The following is a 20,927-nucleotide window of genomic DNA, read 5'->3' as shown; positions in this document are numbered from 1 at the left end:
TATACGTGCTCATGTGTGTGTTCCTGGTGTGTGTGTGTGTGTGTGTATGTGCTCCTGTGTGTGTGTGTGTGTTTTCCTGGTGTGTGTGTGTGTGTGTGTGTGTGTGTGTACACTTGCTCCTTTGTGCGTGTGTTCCTGGTTTGTGTGTGTTTGTACATTAGCAGAGTGGTCTGGTCCCCAAGAAGCCTCAGAAGGGAGTGTGGGGGATGGGTCGGAGTGACATGTTGATGGACACCAGACGACACTTCCTGGTTAGTATTACATCACACCCAATCAGCTAACATCTCTTAAAATATTGGTTCAGATACTCACCAGTCCCTCCCTCACCCCTACTCCCCTCTCCTTCCTTCCTCCCTCACCCCTACTCCCCTCTTCTCCCTCCCTTCCTTCCCCATCCCTACTCCACCCACCCCTCCCTCCTCCTCTTTCCTCCTCCCTCACCCCTCCTCATCTCCAGGTGTTGCAGTACCCTATCACTGCGGTCATCGAGGTGAAGGATCAGCTCATTGATTGGGCGTCTCGCGCCGGCGTCCAATGGCTGAGCACGGTGATCCCCACACACCACGTCAACGCGCTCATCTTCTTCTTCATCATCAGTAATCTGACTGTTGACCTGTTTGCCTTCTTCATCCCCCCCTCTCGTCTTCTCTACCTCTCCTTCATCTCCATGGTGATCTGCACGCTACGCATCTTCCAGAGCAGCAAGGTACAGCTCAGCTAACACTCTCCTCTCCTGTCCTTTTCTCTTCTCTTCTCACTTTAAACTCTCCTCTGATCTCTCTTCTTCTTCGTCTTCCTCCTCCTCCTCCTCCTCTCCAGGCGTGGGAGAACTTCAGTGCCCTAACAACTCTGCTGACCAGGTTTGAGCCTGGCCTGGATGTGGAGCAAGCAGAGTCTAACTTTGGCTGGAACAATCTAGAACCCTACCTCTACTTCCTGATATCTGTGTTCTTCATCATCTTCTCCTTCCCCGTTGCTGATAAAGGTGTGTGTGTGTGTGTGTGTGTGGTGTGTGTGTGTCTATAAGAGGCTAACCAGTGTTTCTGTGTTATAGGATGGATCCCCTGCTCAGAGCTCTCCACGGTAGCCATCTTGTTCACGGTGGTCAGCTACAAGAGCCTGAGTCCCTCGGGCGCCACCTACGCCAAACGGGCGCTTATCACTGAGGTCAGACACAGGCCAAATGGCACCCTATTCCCTATATAGTGCACTACTTTAGACCAGAGCCCTATTCCCTATATAGTGCACTACTTTAGACCTGAGCCCTATTCCCTATATAATGCACTACTTTAGACCAGAGCCCTATGGCACCCTATTCCCTATATAGTGCACTACTTTAGACCAGATCTCTATGGCACCCTATTCCCTATATAGTGCACTACTTTAGACCACATATCTATGGCACACTTTTCCCTATTTAGTGCACTACTTTAGACCAGAGCCCATATATATATATATATATATATATATAATACATATTACTGCTGGTCCTATGTGGGGTTCTGTCTGTAGGTGGCGACGTCTTTGTGTTCCCTGACCAGTCTCCTGCCCCAGAGTGCTGTTCTGCTGAGGATGCTGAGCCACACTTTCACTACCCTGCCACTGGGGGAGTCAGTGGTGATGAAGATCAGTCTGCCCTGCCTACTAGACCTCTACCTGTACTACCTGTTCTTCAGGTCAGTACCTCTACCTCTACTACCTGTTCTACAGGTCAGTACCTCTACCTGTACTACCTGTTCTACAGGTCAGTACCTCTACCTGTACTACCTGTTCTATAGGTCACTACCTCTACCTCTACCTGTACTACCTGTTCTACAGGTCAGTACCTCTACCTCTACTACCTGTTCTACAGGTCAGTACCTCTACCTGTACTACCTGTTCTACAGGTCAGTACCTCTACCTCTACTACCTGTTCTACAGGTCAGTACCTCTACCTGTACTACCTGTTCTACAGGTCAGTATCTCTACCTGTACTACCTGTTCTACAGGTCAGTACCTCTACCTCTACTACCTGTTCTACAGGTCAGTACCTCTACCTCTACTACCTGATCTACAGGTCAGTACCTCTACTACCTGTTCTACAGGTCAGTACCTCTACCTCTACTACCTGTTCTACAGGTCAGTACCTCTACCTGTACTACCTGTTCTACAGGTCAGTACCTCTACCTGTACTACCTGTTCTACAGGTCAGTACCTCTACCTGTACTACCTGTTCTACAGGTCACTACCTCTACCTCTACTACCTGTTCTACAGGTCAGTTCCTCTACCTGTACTACCTGTTCTACAGGTCAGTACCTCTACCTCTACTACCTGTTCTACAGGTCAGTACCTCTACCCTGTACTACCTGTTCTACAGGTCAGTACCCTCTACCTGTACTACCTGTTCTACAGGTCAGTACCTCTACCTGTACTACCTGTTCTAGCAGGTCAGTACCTCTACCTGTACTACCTGTTTCTACAGGTCAGTACCTCTACTACCTGTTCTACAGGTCAGTACCTCTACCTCTACTACCTGTTTCTACAGGTCAGTACCCTCTACCTGTACTACCTGTTCTACAGGGTCAGTATCTCTACCTGTACTACCTGTTCTACAGGTCAGTACCTCTACCTCTACTACCTGTTCTACAGGTCAGTACCTCTACCTCTACTACCTGATCTACAGGTCAGTACCTCTACTACCTGTTCTACAGGTCAGTACCTCTACCTCTACTACCTGTTCTACAGGTCAGTACCTCTACCTGTACTACCTGTTCTACAGGTCAGTACCTCTACCTGTACTACCTGTTCTACAGGTCAGTACCTCTACCTGTACTACCTGTTCTACAGGTCAGTACCTCTACCTCTACTACCTGTTCTACAGGTCAGTACCTCTACCTCTACTACCTGTTCTACAGGTCAGTACCTCTACCTCTACTACCTGTTCTACAGGTCAGTACCTCTACCTCTACTACTTTCTACCCTGTTCTACAGGTCAGTACCTCTACCTGTACTACCTGTTCTACAGGGTCAGTACCCTCTACCTGTACTACCTGTTTCTACAGGTCAGTACCTCTACCTGTAGCTACTGTTCTACAGGTCAGTACCTCTACCTCTACTACCTGTTCTACAGGTCAGTACCTCTACCTCTACTACCTGTTCTACAGGTCAGTACCTCTACCTGTACTACCTGTTCTACAGGTCACTACCTCTACCTCTACTACCTGTTCTACAGGTCAGTACCTCTACTACCTGTTCTACAGGTCAGTACCTCTACCTCTACCTCTACTACCTGTTCTACAGGTCAGTACCTCTACCTGTACTACCTGTTCTACAGGTCAGTACCTCTACCTGTACTACCTGTTCTACAGGTCAGTACCTCTACCTGTACTACCTGTTCTACAGGTCAGTACCTCTACCTGTACTACCTGTTCTACAGGTCACTACCTCTACCTGTACTACCTGTTCTACAGGTCAGTACCTCTACCTGTACTACCTGTTCTACAGGTCAGTACCTCTACCTGTACTACCTGTTCTACAGGTCAGTACCTCTACCTCTACTACCTGTTCTACAGGTCAGTACCTCTACCTGTACTACCTGTTCTACAGGTCAGTACCTCTACCTCTACTACCTGTTCTACAGGTCAGTACCTCTACCTGTACTACCTGTTCTACAGGTCAGTACCTCTACCTGTACTACCTGTTCTACAGGTCAGTTCCTCTACCTCTACTACCTGTTCTACAGGTCAGTACCTCTACCTGTACTACCTGTTCTACAGGTCAGTACCTCTACCTGTACTACCTGTTCTACAGGTCAGTACCTCTACCTCTACTACCTGTTCTACAGGTCAGTACCTCTACCTGTACTACCTGTTCTACAGGTCAGTACCTCTACCTCTACTACCTGTTCTACAGGTCAGTACCTCTACCTGTACTACCTGTTCTACAGGTCAGTATCTCTACCTGTACTACCTGTTCTACAGGTCAGTACCTCTACCTGTACTACCTGTTCTACAGGTCAGTACCTCTACCTCTACTACCTGTTCTACAGGTCAGTACCTCTACCTGTACTACCTGTTCTACAGGTCAGTACCTCTACCTCTACTACCTGTTCTACAGGTCAGTACCTCTACCTCTACTACCTGTTCTACAGGTCACTACCTCTACCTGTACTACCTGTTCTACAGGTCAGTACCTCTACCTCTACTACCTGTTCTACAGGTCAGTACCTCTACCTGTACTACCTGTTCTACAGGTCAGTTCCTCTACCTGTACTACCTGTTCTACAGGTCAGTACCTCTACCTCTACTACCTGTTCTACAGGTCAGTACCTCTACCTGTACTACCTGTTCTACAGGTCACTACCTCTAACCTGTACTACCTGTTCTACAGGTCAGTACCTCTACCTCCTACTACCTGTTACTACAGGTCAGTACCTCTACCTGTACTACCTGTTCTACAGGTCAGTTCCTCTACCTGTACTAACCTGTTTCTACAGGTCAGTTACCTCTACCTCTGCTACCTGTTCTACAGGTCAGTACCCTCTACCTGTACTACCTGTTCTACAGGTCAGTACCTCTACCTGTACTACCTGTTCTACAGGTCAGTACCTCTACTACCTGTTCTACAGGTCAGTACCTCTACCTCTACTACCTGTTCTACAGGTCAGTACCTCTACCTCTACTACCTGTTCTACAGGTCAGTACCTCTACCTGTACTACCTGTTCTACAGGTCAGTACCTCTACCTCTACCTGTACTACCTGTTCTACAGGTCAGTTCCTCTACCTGTACTACCTGTTCTACAGGTCAGTACCCTCTACCCCTCTACTACCTGTTCTACAGGTCAGTACCTCCTACCTGTACTACCTGTTCTACAGGTCAGTACCTCTACTACCTGTTCTACAGGTCAGTACCTCTACCTCTACTACCTGTTCTACAGGTCAGTACCTCTACCTCTACTACCTGTTCTACAGGTCAGTACCTCTACCTCTACTACCTGTTCTACAGGTCAGTACCTCTACCTCTACTACCTGTTCTACAGGTCAGTACCTCTACCTGTACTACCTGTTCTACAGGTCAGTACCTCTACCTCTACTACCTGTTCTACAGGTCACTACCTCTACCTGTACTACCTGTTCTACAGGTCAGTACCTCTACCTGTACTACCTGTTCTACAGGTCAGTTCCTCTACCTGTACTACCTGTTCTACAGGTCAGTACCTCTACCTGTACTACCTGTTCTACAGGTCAGTACCTCTACCTCTACTACCTGTTCTACAGGTCAGTACCTCTACCTCTACTACCTGTTCTACAGGTCAGTACCTCTACCTCTACTACCTGTTCTACAGGTCAGTACCTCTACCTGTACTACCTGTTCTACAGGTCAGTACCTCTACCTCTACTACCTGTTCTACAGGTCAGTACCTCTACCTGTACTACCTGTTCTACAGGTCAGTACCTCTACCTGTACTACCTGTTCTACAGGTCAGTACCTCTACCTGTACTACCTGTTCTACAGGTCAGTACCTCTACCTCTACTACCTGTTCTACAGGTCAGTACCTCTACCTGTACTACCTGTTCTACAGGTCAGTACCTCTACTTCTACTACCTGTTCTTCAGGTCAGTGCCTCTACCTGTACTACCTGTTCTACAGGTCAGTACCTCTACCTCTACTACCCTGTTCTACAGGTCAGTACCTCTACCTCTACTACCTGTTCTACAGGTCAGTACCTCTACCTCTACTACCTGATCTACAGGTCAGTACCTCTACTACCTGTTCTACAGGTCAGTACCTCTACCTCTACTACCTGTTCTACAGGTCAGTACCTCTACCTGTACTACCTGTTCTACAGGTCAGTACCTCTACCTCTACTACCTGTTCTACAGGTCACTACCTCTACCTGTACTACCTGTTCTACAGGTCAGTACCTCTACCTGTACTACCTGTTCTACAGGTCAGTACCTCTACCTGTACTACCTGTTCTACAGGTCAGTACCTCTACCTGTACTACCTGTTCTACAGGTCAGTTCCTCTACCATCTACTACCTGTTCTACGGTCAGTACCTCTACCCTGTACTACCTGTTCTACAGGTCAGTACCTCTACTACCTGTTCTACAGGTCAGTACCTCTACCTGTACTACCTGTTCTACAGGTCAGTACCTCTACCTGTACTACCTGTTCTACAGGTCAGTACCTCTACCTGTACTACCTGTTCTACAGGTCAGTACCTCTACCTCTACTACCTGTTCTACAGGTCAGTACCTCTACCTGTACTACCTGTTCTACAGGTCAGTACCTCTACCTCTACTACCTGTTCTTCAGGTCAGTACCTCTACCTGTACTACCTGTCTACAGGTCATGACCTCTACCTCTACTACCTGTTCTACAGGTCAGTACCTCTACCTGTACTATACCTGTTCTACAGGTCAGTACCTCTACCTGTACTACCTGTTCTACAGGTCAGTACCTCTACCTGTACTACCTGTCTACAGGTCAGTACCTCTACCTGTACTACCTGTTCTACAGGTCAGTACCTCTACCTGTACTAACCTGTTCTACAGGTCAGTACCTCTACCTGTACTACCTGTTCTACAGGTTCAGTACCTCTACCTCTACTACCTGTTCTACAGGTCAGTACCTCTACTACCTGTTCTACAGGTCAGTACCTCTACCTCTACTACCTGTTCTACAGGTCAGTACCTCTACCTGTACTACCTGTTCTACAGGTCAGTACCTCTACCTGTACTACCTGTTCTACAGGTCAGTACCTCTACCTCTACTACCTGTTCTACAGGTCAGTACCTCTACCTCTACTACCTGTTCTACAGGTCAGTACCTACCTGTACTACCTGTTCTACAGGTCAGTACCTCTACCTCTACTACCGTTCTACAGGTCAGTACCTCTCCCTCTACCTGTTCTACAGGTCAGTACCTCTACCTGTATTACCTGTTCTACAGGTCAGTACCTCTACCTGTACTACCTGTTCTACAGGTCAGTACCTCTACCTGTACTACCTGTTCTACAGGTCAGTACCTCTACCTGTACTACCTGTTCTACAGGTCAGTACCTCTACCTCTACTACCTTTCTACAGGTCAGTACCTCTACCTCTACTACCTTTCTACAGGTCAGTACCTCGACCTCTACTACCTGTTCTACAGGTCAGTACCCTCTACCTGTACTACCTGTTCTACAGGTCACTACCCTCTACCTCTACTACCTGTTCTACAGGTCAGTACCTCTACCTTACTACCTGTTCTACAGGTCAGTACCCTACCCTCTACTACCTTTCTACAGGTCGTACCATCTACCTGTACTAACCTGTTCTACAGGTCAGTACCTCTAACTCTACTACTGTTCTACAGGTCAGTACCTCTACCTGTACTACCCTGTTTCTTCAGGTCAGTACCTCTACCTCTACTACCTGTTCTACAGGTCAGTACCTCTACCTTACTACCTGTTCTACAGGTCAGTAACCCTCTACCTCTACACCTGTTCTACAGGTCCAGTACCTCTACCTCGACTACCTGTTCTACAGGTCAGTACATCTACCTGTACTACCTGTTCTACGGTCAGTACCATCTACCTCTACCTGTAATACCTGTTCTATCAGGTCAGTACCTCTACCTCTACTACCTGTTCCTACAGGTCAGTACCATCTAACCTCTACTTACCTGTCTACAGGTCAGTATACCTTCTACCTACCTCTAATAACCTGTTCTACAGGTCAGTACCTCTACCTGTACTACCTGTTCTACAGGTCAGTGGGTTACCTCTACTACACTGTTCTACAGGTCAGTACCTACCTCTACCTCTAACTACCTGTCTACAGGTCAGTTACCTCCTACCTGTACTAACCTGTTCTACAGGTCAGTACCACTCTACCTGTACTACCTGTTCGAACAGGTCAGTACCTCTACCTCTACTACCTGTTCTACAGGTCAGTACCGTCTACCTGTACTACCTGTTCTACAGGTCAGTACCTCTACTACCTCTACTACCTGTTCTACCGGTCAGTACCTCTACCTCTACTACTGTTCTACAGGTCAGTACCTCTACCGTACTACCTGTTCTACAGGTCAGTACCTCTACCTCTATACTACCTGTTCTAACAGGTCAGTACCTCCTACCTGGACTACCTGTTCTACAGGTCAGTACCGGCTCTACCTGTACTACCTGTTCTAACAGAGTCGAGTACCTCTACCTTCTACTTACCTGTTCTACAGGTCAGTACCACCTCTACCTCTACTACCTGTTCGACAGGTCAGTACACTCTACTGTACTAACCTGTTCTTCAGGTCAGGTACCTTCTACCTGTACTACCTGTTCTACAGGTCAGTAACCTCTACCTCTACTACCTGTTCTACAGGGCCAGTAGCCGTCTACCTGTACTACCTGTTCTACAGGTCAGTACCTCTAACCTCTACTACCTGTTTCTTCAGGTCAGTACCCTCTACTACCTGTTCTACAGGTCAGTACCAGTCTACCCTACCTAACTACCTGTTCTACAGGTCGTACCGTCTACCCTCTACTACTTCTACAGGCATACCTTCTACCGGTCAGTACCTCTACCTCTACTACCTGCTGCTACAGGTCAGTACCTCTAACCTGTACTACCTGTTCTACAGGTCAGGTACCTCTACTACCTGTTCTACAGGTCAGTACCTCTACCTCTACCTCTACTACCTGTTCTACAGGTCAGTACCTCTACCTGTACTACCTGTTCTACAGGTCAGTACCTCTACCTGTACTACCTGTTCTACAGGTCAGTACCTCTACCTCTACTACCTGTTCTACAGGTCAGTACCTCTACCTGTACTACCTGTTCTACAGGTCAGTACCTCTACCTCTACTACCTGTTCTACAGGTCAGTACCTCTACCTGTACTACCTGTTCTACAGGTCAGTACCTCTACCTCTACTACCTGTTCTACAGGTCAGTACCTCTACCTGTACTACCTGTTCTACAGGTCAGTTCCTCTACCTGTACTACCTGTTCTACAGGTCAGTACCTCTACCTGTACTACCTGTTCTACAGGTCAGTACCTCTACCTCTACTACCTGTTCTCAGGTCAGTACCTCTACCTCTACTACCTGTTCTACAGGTCAGTACCTCTTACCTGTACTACCTGTTCTACAGGTCAGTACCTCTACCTCTACTACCTGTTCTACAGGTCAGTACCTCTACCTCTACTACCACCTGTTTCTACAGGTCAGTACCTCTACCTCTACTACCTGTTCTACAGGTCAGTACCTCTACCTCTACTACCTGTTCTACAGGTCGAGATACCGTCTACTCTGTAACTACCTGTGTCTACAGTCATACCTCTACCGTACTACCTGTTCTACAGGTCAGTACCTCTACCTGTACTACCTGTTCTACAGGTCAGTACCTCTACCTGTACTACCTGTTCTACAGGTCAGTACCTCTTACCTCTACTAACCTGTTCTACAGGTCAGTACCTCTACCTCTACTACCTGTTCTACAGGTCAGTACCTCTACCTGTACTACCTGTTCTACAGGTCAGTACCTCTACCTGTACTACCTGTTCTACAGGTCAGGACCTCTAACCTCTACTACCTGTTCTACAGGTCAGTACCTCTACCTGTACTACCTGTTCTACAGGTCAGTACCTCTACCTCTACTACCTGTTCTACAGGTCAGTACCTCTACCTCTACTACCTGTTCTACAGGTCACTACCTCTACCTGTACTACCTGTTCTACAGGTCAGTACCTCTACCTGTACTACCTGTTCTACAGGTCAGTACCTCTACCTGTACTACCTGTTCTACAGGTCAGTACCTCTACCTCTACTACCTGTTCTACAGGTCAGTACCTCTACCTGTACTACCTGTTCTACAGGTCAGTACCTCTACCTGTACTACCTGTTCTACAGGTCAGTACCTCTACCTGTACTACCTGTTCTACAGGTCAGTGCCTCTACCTGTACTACCTGTTCTACAGGTCAGTACCTCTACTTCCTGTTCTTGCTGTTTGGGGTTTTAGGCTGGGTTTCTGTACAGCACTTTGAGATATCAGCTGATGTAAGAAGGGCTTTTATAAATACATTTGATTTGAATCAGGTGAGCTCTGTGGAATATGGCATCAGGTAGCCGAGCGGCTGGACTCTTGGTCCATCAACCGAAAGGTAGCTGGATCGAATCCCTGAGCCGACAAGTTGAATAGTCTGTTGATGTGCCCTTGAGCAAGGCATCCCTAACTGCTCCTGGAAGTCTCTCTGGATAAGAATGTCTGCTAAGTGTAAAATAGATCAATGGAATACCATCACATCTGGTGTGTATTCGACAAGGGAAAAGTTTGTGAACTTTCACATGCCATGTGAACTTTCTACTCTATATAGTAAGAGTAGCAAAGTCATTTTCAGTTAGAATGTTGTCGCTAAAAAGCCTAACTAATCCATGCCAAAATTAGCTATTTGCGGCTTCACCCGTAACATTTTGGCTTCACCCCCCACCCTTACCCCCCTCTCTCTTCTCCCTCCTCTCCTCTCCTCACCACCCCTCCTCCCCCCTCTCTCCTCTCTCTCCTCACCACCCCTACTCCCCCCCCCCTCTCTCCCTCCCTCCTCTCTCTCCTCACCACCCCTCCCCCCTCCCTCTCCCTCTCCTCCCCCAGTATGGCTAGGCAGCGTGGTTTCCGTGGGACCTACTGTTTCCTGGTCCCCTACCTAGTCTGCTTCCTGTGGTGTGAGTTCTCTGTGGTGCTGCTCCAAAACTCTTCCCCTATTGGGCTCATCCGAACCTGCGTTGCCTACTTCCTGTTCCTGTTTGCCTTGCCCGTGCTGGCCGTGGGGCTGGCTGCCATGGTCCTCATCCAGCTGGTCAAATGGTTCCTGGAGCTGGAGCTCACCAAGGTGATGATTGGTCGGCAGGTTAAGAGACATGCACGCAGTACAAAACGTTTTAAAAACACGATGGGGACAGCCCAATAAAGTCAATGACTTGTTTCTGTTGTGTTCCCAAATGGCGATACGAGAACTTTATTGTTCATTTGTATTTGTTTCATTTAGTGAGGTCAGTTTACAAAATACACAAATCAACACACTATAATACCACTATAATGCCACTATAATACCACTATAAATCCCCTATAATACCACTATAATACCACTATAAATCCCCTATAATACCACTATAATACCACTATAATACCACTATAATACCACAATAATACCACTATAAATCCCCTATAATACCACTGTAATGCCACAATAATACCACTATAATACCACTATAAATCCCCTATAATACCACTATAATACCACTATAATACCACTATAATACCACTATAATACCACTATAAATCCCCTATAATACCACTATAATACCACTATAATACCACTATAAATTCCCTATAATACCACTATAATACCACTATAAATCCCCTATAATACCACTATAAATCCCCTATAATACCACTATAATACCACTATAATACCACTATAATACCACTATAATGCCACTATAATGCCACTATAAATCCGCTATAATACCACTATAATACCACTATAAATCCCCTATAATACCACTATAATGCCACTATAATACCACTATAATACCACTATAATGCCACTATAATGCCACTATAAATCCCCTATAATACCACTATAATACCACTATAAATCCCCTATAATACCACTATAATACCACTATAAATTCCCTATAATACCACTATAATACCACTATAATACCACTATAAATTCCCTATAATGCCACTATAATACCACTATAATACCACTAATGCCACTATAATACCACTATAATACCACTATAATACCACTATAATACCACTATAATACCACTATAATAACATTATGATACCACTATAAATCCCCTATAATACCACTAATGCCACTATAATACCACTATAATACCACTATAATAACACTATGATACCACTATAAATCCCCTATAATACCACTGTAATGCCACTATAATACCACTATAAATCCCCTATAATACCACTATAATGCCACTATAATACCACTATAATACCACTATAATACCACTGTAATAACACTATGATACCACTATAATACCACTGTAATAACACTATGATACCACTATAATACCACTATAATACCACTAAAATACCACTATAATACCACTATAATAACACTATGATACCACTATAAATCCCCTATAATACCACTGTAATGCCACTATAATACCACTATAAATTCCCTATAATGCCACTGTAATGCCACTATAATACCACTATAAATCCCCTATAATACCACTATAATACCACTATAATACCACTATAATACCACTATAATACCACTATAATGCCACTATAATACCACAATAATACCACTATAAATTCCCTATAATGCCACTGTAATGCCACTATAATACCACTATAAATCCCCTATAATACCACTATAATACCACTATAATACCACTATAATACCACTATAAATCCCCTATAATACCACTATATACCACTATAATACCACTATAAATCCCCTATAATACCACTATAATACCACTATAATACCACTATAATACCACTGTAATAACACTATAATACCACTATAAATCCCCTATAATGCCACTATAATACCACTATAATACCACTATAATACCACTATAATGCCACTATAATACCACTATAATGCCACTATCATAACACTATGATACCACTATAAATTCCCTATAATGCCACTATAATCATGGTAGTCTGACTTGGGACAAATGTCCACATTGCGTTGGTTAATAAAGTTTCTTCTCCTTCTAATCCTCAGATGATTGTGACGCTGGCCGTGTGTGCAGTGCCGGTGACACTGAGGCTATGGACGCGCTTCGGCCTGTCGCTCATGGACGTGTTCCACTCCATGTCGCAACGCGGCGCCGTCAAGCTCATCCTATGCTGCGTCACTATGGTGATGCTGTTCTTCTGGACGTACGTCTACCATTCTGAGGGACTGCAGGTAAAGAGGAAGGGGGAGGGGTTCATTCTATAAATATTTGAAAGAGGCAGGTGACTTATAAATCCCTTAAGGTTTTTCCTTCTCCTGCACTTTTCTCTTGTCTTTTTAAACCCTCATCACATTGTTTTGTATTTCCTTGTGTGCAAATAAATAATACAGTAATTTAAAAAGACAAAAAAAGGGTGGGGGGGGGGGAAGCAAGACATACAGTGAGCTCTAAAAGTATTTGGACAGTGACACATGTTTGATTTTTCTGACTCTGTACTCCAGCACTTCGGATTTGAAATGCAAAAATTATTTCAAGGTTAAAGTGCAGACTGTCAGCTTTAATTTTAGCGTATTTACATCCATATCGGGTGAAACGTTTAGAAATTACAGCACTATTTGTACATAGTCCACCCCATTTTAGGGAACCAAAAGTATTGTGATACATTCACTTATGTGTATTAAAGTAGTAAAAAGTGTAGTATTTGGTCCCATATTCCTAGAACTTGTGACTCTACAAACTTGTTGGATACATTTGCTGTTTGTTTTGGTTGTGTTTCAGATTATTTTGTGCCCAATAGAAATGGATGGTAAATAATGTATAGTGTCATTTTGGAGTCACTTTTATTGTAAGTAATAATATAATGTGTTTCTAAACACTTCTACATTAATGTGGACGCTACCATGACCTCGGATAATCCTGAATGAATCCTGAACAATGATGAGAGAGGAAGTTACAGACACACAAATATCCTACCCCCAAAACATGCTAACCTCTAACCTCTCACCATTACAGGAGAGGTTAGCATTTTGGAGGGTGGCTATGATATTTGTGCGTCTGTAACTTCCTCACTCATCATTATTCACGATTCATTTAGGACTATCCGTAATCATGGTAGCATCCACATTATTTACAATAAAAATGACTCCAAAATGACACTATACATTATTTACCATTCATTTATATTGGGCACAAAATAATCTGAAAAACAACCAAAACAAACAGCAAATGTATCCAACAAGTTTGTAGAGTCACAAGTTCTAGGAATATGGGACCAAATACTACACTTTGTACTACTTTAATACACATATAAGTGAATTTATCCAAATACTTTTGGTTCCCTAAAATGGGAGGGGGGGACTATGTGCAAAAAATGCTGTAATTTCGAAACAGTTCACCCGATGACAATACCCTCAAATTAAAGCTGACAGTCTGACCTTTAACCTCTAAGTCATTGTATCATTTCAAATCCAAAGTGCTGGAGTTCAGAGCCAAAACAACAAAAGTATTGAGACAGTAACATGTGTCACTGTTCCCAATACTGTTGGAGCTGATTCTATTACAGTGATGTGAATGTATCTCTGGATGGGACGGTAACTGGGGCTGTACTTGGCTCTCTGTTTACTGGATGGGACGGTAACTGGGGCTGTACTTGGCTCTCTGTTTACTGGATGGGACGGTAACTGGGACTGTACTTGGCTCTCTGTTTACTGGATGGGACGGTAACTGGGGCTGTACTTGGCTCTCTGTTTACTGGATGGGACGGTAACTGGAGCTGTACTTGGCTCTCTGTTTACTGGATGGGACGGTAACTGGGACTGTACTTGGCTCTCTGTTTACTGGATGGGACGGTAACTGGGACTGTACTTGGCTCTCTGTTTACTGGATGGGACGGTAACTGGGACTGTACTTGGCTCTCTGTTTACTGGATGGGACGGTAACTGGGACTGTACTTGGCTCTCTGTTTACTGGATGGGACGGTAACTGGGGCTGTACTTGGCTCTCTGTTTACTGGATGGGACGGTAACTGGGACTGTACTTGGCTCTCTGTTTACTGGATGGGACGGTAACTGGGGCTGTACTTGGCTCTCTGTTTACTGGATGGGACGGTAACTGGAGCTGTACTTGGCTCTCTGTTTACTGGATGGGACGGTAACTGGGACTGTACTTGGCTCTCTGTTTACTGGATGGGACGGTAACTGAGACTGTACTTGGCTCTCTGTTTACTGGATGGGACGGTAACTGGAGCTGTACTTGGCTCTCTGTTTACTGGATGGGACGTAACTGGAGCTGTACTTGGCTCTCTGTTTACTGGATGGGACGGTAACTGGGACTGTACTTGGCTCTCTGTTTACTGGATGGGACGGTAACTGGGGCTGTACTTGGCTCTCTGTTTACTGGATGGGACGGTAACTGGAGCTGTACTTGGCTCTCTGTTTACTGGATGGGACGGTAACTGGGGCTGTACTTGGCTCTCTGTTTACTGGATGGGACGGTAACTGAGACTGTACTTGGCTCTCTGTTTACTGGATGGGACGGTAACTGGGACTGTACTTGGCTCTCTGTTTACTGGATGGGACGGTAACTGGGACTGTACTTGGCTCTCTGTTTACTGGATGGGACGGTAACTGGAGCTGTACTTGGCTCTCTGTTTACTGGATGGGACGGTAACTGGAGCTGTACTTGGCTCTCTGTTTACTGGATGGGACGGTAACTGGAGCTGTACTTGGCTCTCTGTTTACTGGATGGGACGGTAACTGGGGCTGTACTTGGCTCTCTGTTTACTGGATGGGACGGTAACTGGGGCTGTACTTGGCTCTCTGTTTACTGGATGGGACGTAACTGGAGCTGTACTTGGCTCTCTGTTTACTGGATGGGACGGTAACTGGGGCTGTACTTGGCTCTCTGTTTACTGGATGGGACGGTAACTGAGACTGTACTTGGCTCTCTGTTTACTTGATGGGACAGTAACTGGGACTGTACTTGGCTCTCTGTTTACTGGATGGGACGGTAACTGGGACTGTACTTGGCTCTCTGTTTACTGGATGGGACGGTAACTGGGACTGTACTTGGCTCTCTGTTTACTGTGTGTAGAGATGGCTAAATGCACTCCACTGATTTAATTAAATGTCATATTTAATTGAATGTCATATTTGATTTGATTTAATTATATATTTTATTTGATTGAACGTTTAATTGTATTGAATGAAATGTAATGTTGACGTTTAGGGGTATAACTCTACGTTGACCTGGAGACAGTACGGGCAGCTGTGTGGTCCTCCTGCCTGGAAGGTGAAAGGTGTGGCTCAGACACAGATCTTCTGTACACACCTGGACGGGCACCAGGTACATCACTTAAACATTCTGACACCAGGTACATCACTTAAACACTCTGACACCAGGTACATCACTTAAACATTCTGACACCAGGTACATCACTTAAACATTCTGACACCAGGTACATCACTTAAACACTCTGACACCAGGTACATCACTTAAACATTCTGACACCAGGTACATCACTGAAACATTCTGACACCAGGTACATCACTTAAACATTCTGACACCAGGTACATCACTGAAACACTCTGACACCAGGTACATCACTTAAACACTCTGACACCAGGTACATCACTTAAACATTCTGACACCAGGTACATCACTGAAACATTCTGACACCAGGTACATCACTTAAACACTCTGACACCAGGTACATCACTTAAACACTCTGACACCAGGTACATCACTGAAGCACTCTGACACCAGGTACATCACTGAAGCACTCTGACACCAGGTACATCACTTAAATACTCTGACACCAGGTACATCACTTAAACACTCTGACACCAGGTACATCACTGAAACATTCTGACACCAGGTACATCACTTAAACACTCTGACACCAGGTACATCACTTAAATATTCTGACACCAGGTACATCACTTAAATATTCTGACACCAGGTACATCACTTAAATATTCTGACACCAGGTACATCACTTAAATATTCTGACACCAGGTACATCACTTAAACACTCTGACACCAGGTACATCACTTAAACACTCTGACACCAGGTACATCACTTAAACACTCTGACACCAGGTACATCACTTAAACACTCTGACACCAGGTACATCACTTAAACACTCTGACACCAGGTAAATCACTGAAACATTCTGACACCAGGTACATCACTGAAACACTCTGACACCAGGTACATCACTGAAACATTCTGACACCAGGTACATCACTGAAACACTCTGACACCAGGTACATCACTGAAACATTCTGACACCAGGTACATCACTGAAACATTCTGACACCAGCTATACTGTATGTATAGGGAATAGTGTGCCATTTCGAACTAAACCTTTTTGTAATTATTATATATTTTTTTTTAATCCCAGGTGACGTGGACCGGGAGGTTCCGGCAGGTGCGTGTAGCGGAAACTGAGAACGGAGCCCAGTCCGTCATCAACCTGCTGCCGGTGTTCATGGGAGATTGGCTACGCTGTCTTTACGGAGAGACCTATCCTAAATGTGACCCGCTGCGGAACAACTCCACCAACACCTCCACATCTTCAATGGCCAACTCCAACACCCCCGACGCCACAGCAACCGTCGCTAATGCTAACCTCACCGTCGCCGACTACGCCAACACCACAGTGCTTGGAGCTGCCGTGCCGACGGCCGTCCTCCTCCAGCAGCAGGAAGAGGAGGAGCTGTGTGTGATCAAGGCTTTGGCTAAACACACGTGTCACGTGAAGCGCTACGACAGCTATGTGTTGGAGGTAAGAGATACAGACAACGTTTACATTTTAGTCATTTAACAGACGTTCTTCTACGACAGCTATGTGTTGGAGGTAAGAGATACAGACAACGTTTACATTTTAGTCATTTAACAGACGTTCTTCTACGACAGCTATGTGTTGGAGGTAAGAGATACAGACAACGTTTACATTTTAGTCATTTAACAGACGTTCTTCTACGACAGCTATGTGTTGGAGGTAAGAGATACAGACAACGTTTACATTTTAGTCATTTAACAGACGTTCTTCTACGACAGCTATGTGTTGGAGGTAAGAGATACAGACAACGTTTACATTTTAGTCATTTAACAGACGTTCTTCTACGACAGCTATGTGTTGGAGGTAAGAGATATAGACAACGTTTACATTTTAGTCATTTAACAGACGTTCTTCTACGACAGCTATGTGTTGGAGGTAAGAGATACAGACAACGTTTACATTTTTAGCCTGGCTTTTACATTTACATTTTAGTAATTTAACAGACGCTCTTCTCCGGAGCGACTTACAGTATTGAGTGTATATATTTTACGTCCTTTTTTCGTACTGGTCCCCCGTGGGAATCGAACTCACTTCCTGTTGTTGCAAGCGCCCTGTTCTACCCACGGGACCGGGACCTTTAATCAGTAGTAGTTTTAGATATACTCTGTGTTTTATGATGTGTTATTTATCCACTTTTACTGCTTTTCATTTTATTGTCTTAATGTAAAGTGTGATTTCATTTTTATGTACTTTAATCAAAGTTTGATTTGATTTGAGGTGGGCGTGGGGATGCCCGAGGAAGACGGGGTCCCAGAGGACCGGGCCCGAGACATCAAACTGGTGGCCAGTCATGAGTTCAGACAGGTAAACCCTATTCCTTAGGTACTGATAGAACCCTGTTCTAATGATGACATTATTAACCTGTTGGTGTTGTCCAAAGCCATGTATTTACAGAGTTTAGCCTTTCATAGTGCATAAACCTCACTGTCCTAACTCTCTAAATACATGGCTACTGTAAGTCGCTCTGGATAAGAGCGTCGGCTAAATGACTAAAATGTGAATGTGAATGTTATCTAGGTGTTCTCATTAAATAACGTTACATTAAAATGATTAACCTATTAAAAACTGGGGTCTCCCGAATGTAAAATGTATGCATGCATTTGCTAAAAGGCCTAAATGATTATGCTTAAATGATTAAATGATGAAGCTGTTGGTGTTGTGTAGGTGTTGCTGCGCCTGCAGCCCGGCAGCCTGGTGGAGTTCAGCACTACGTTGGAGGGTCGTCTGGGGGGCCAGGTCCCGTCCTTCGAGCTGAAGGCCATCTACTGTCTGGACTGTGACTCCTCCCTTCTGACCGCTGCCGGACAGGTAATATATAATAATAATAATAATATGCCATTTAGCAGACAATTCTATCCAAAGACACTTAGTTATGCTTGCATACATTTTACACATGGGAAGCCCCGGGAATCGAACCCCCTATCCTGGCATTGCAAGCTCTACCAACTGACTTACAGTGTCTGTACTTGTTTCTGCAGGTAAAGATAGAGAGAGACTGGAGACGGACCACCCTCAACTCCGTCAAGTTCGCGTTCGACTTCTTCTTCTCTCCCTTCCTCTCGGCACGTATCGACGTGTGACAGGACGAGAAAGGAGAGAAATGTATTGACGGGGGGGGGAAAATACAAGAGGAATGGATGGATAGAAGGATTTCAATTCAATACAACTTTATTTTGTCCTGGAATGTTTTAATGTGTACAATAGTTTGCCTTGGACCTTGTCTCCCCCCCCCCCTCCCCCCTTCCTGTCCTAAATGATCAACGTGTGACCAACCAGTAGCGGAAGAGACAGTGGCAGCCATTTTTCAAAATGGACTAGGAGTAAAAAAAATAGTAAATGGATGAATGAAGGAATTCAGTTCAATACAACTTCATTTGTAGAGCAACTTAGTGATTTAAAGGGATGAATTGATGGACAGATGGACGGAGGTGTGAAAAGGGGCGTGTCTCTGCTTGGAACACCCGAAGGGAGCGGTTGCTACAGTTACTCAGATGCTGCTGTTCTCTTCTGGAAGCCATTTTGTATTTTTTGTTTTTTCTTCGCGAGGGGACTCGTTACCGGCAACGGGCTGCGGCAGCATTTTTTACGACGGGATGTGTGGTTGGGTCAGATTGTATCTAATCGGGCAGAAACACCCGGAGAGCTGAAATCAAATGAGGAAGTGGGTCGTCTGTAAACTGCATTACCTGAATGTATCTCCACTGGAGCTGTCGTTTTTCAACGGGAAACAGTTCACCAATAGCTAGAGTGGTCTTTAAACGGGGAAACTGGAGGAAGACACTAGGGAATAATGGTGAATGACGATTTCAGACGAACAGTCCTTACAAATATAGTATTAAGAGTAGTGTATTTAACTGTCTTTAGGAACACACTGATGACTTGTGTATGTAGAATATGTAGCATATCTATAGATCTATATTGTACTACAACTACGTTATGTATGTATGTATGTATGTATGTATGTATTTGCAGTGGTTTATCTGAAATGTAGCACTTAGTAACTTTTGGATGTTTCCCAGCTAGCACATAACGTTCTGAAAACCATATGTTAACCCGAGTGGCACAGCGGTCGTAAGGCACCGCATCTCAGCGCTAGAGGCGTCACTACAGACCCTGGTTCGATCCGGGGCCTTTATCACAACCGGCCGTTATCGTGAAGTCCCATAGGGCGGCGCTCAATTGTCCCAGCATCGTCCGGGGTTTGGCCGGTGTAGGCCGTCATTGTAAAATAAGAATGAGTTCTTCAGTGACTTGCCTGGTTAAATAAAGGGAAGGAAAACATCTTAGAGCTTGGTGAGAGTGTGTTTGTCCTGTGGTTATATTGCATACAACTTTCCAATAACGTTTCCTACAGGTTTCCTCCATGGTTCTATTTAGTCATGTTCTCAGAACGTTCAGAGAACGTTAAGACACAACATTCTTTTATGGGAATGCCAGTACTTCAGCATAATGTTTCCTACAGGTTTTTACAGGTTTTATTTAGTCATGTTCTCAGAGAACGTTCAGAGAACATTAAGATTTAAAGTTCTTCTGTGGGAATGCCAGTACTTCAGCAAAACGTTTCCTACAGGTTTCCTCGTGGTTCTATTTAAAGTAATGTTCTCAGAATGTTAAGAAATCTTTACATAAAAACCACAAGAAAACATTAGAAAGAATTCTATGTAAAAACATTAGTATGTTCAAAGAATGTTGTAAGAATGTTATTTAAAAACATACATTCTGTTCTCAGCATCTACAAAACACTCTCTATGCACTAGCTTGTTATTAAGTGTGTAAATTAAAATTGGTACCTTTTTTTTAATTTACAAACTTTAAATTGAATTAGAATGAATGTTGCCGTTTCTCTTTAAAACAAAAAAAACATGAGAAATATTATACTGA

The 20,927-nt window shown here is 44.5% G+C and overlaps 1 protein-coding gene across 1 annotated transcript; it reads left to right on the top strand.

Annotated features, from left to right (window-relative positions):
• The first annotated feature begins 152 nt into the window (after positions 1-152).
• LOC115184189 (wolframin-like) lies at positions 153-19,419 on the top strand. Its single transcript, XM_029745216.1, has 12 exons — positions 153-251; positions 458-706; positions 820-985; positions 1,055-1,167; positions 1,513-1,676; positions 10,616-10,853; positions 12,747-12,932; positions 15,928-16,044; positions 17,106-17,489; positions 18,264-18,350; positions 18,711-18,854; positions 19,025-19,419. Exons 1-12 carry the CDS (start codon positions 207-209, stop codon positions 19,124-19,126), a joined length of 1,995 nt encoding a protein of 664 aa, XP_029601076.1. The 5' UTR covers positions 153-206; the 3' UTR covers positions 19,127-19,419.
• The last annotated feature ends 1,508 nt before the right edge of the window (positions 19,420-20,927 follow it).

Source organism: Salmo trutta, unplaced genomic scaffold (genome assembly GCF_901001165.1).
Source record: "Salmo trutta unplaced genomic scaffold, fSalTru1.1, whole genome shotgun sequence".
Classification (NCBI taxonomy): domain Eukaryota; kingdom Metazoa; phylum Chordata; class Actinopteri; order Salmoniformes; family Salmonidae; genus Salmo; species Salmo trutta.
This window is presented reverse-complemented; position numbering and strand designations above follow the sequence as displayed.

What these genes read in the sequence shown, in the direction of transcription:
- LOC115184189 (XM_029745216.1), top strand. Translation starts at nt 207, where the DNA reads ATGGGTCGGAGTGACATGTTGATGGACACCAGACGACACTTCCTG. An exon ending in TGGAGCTGGAGCTCACCAAG is followed by an intron (nt 10,854 to 12,746) that starts GTGATGATTGGT and finishes TCTAATCCTCAG; the next exon opens with ATGATTGTGACGCTGGCCGT. An exon ending in CCAGTCATGAGTTCAGACAG is followed by an intron (nt 18,351 to 18,710) that starts GTAAACCCTATT and finishes GGTGTTGTGTAG; the next exon opens with GTGTTGCTGCGCCTGCAGCC.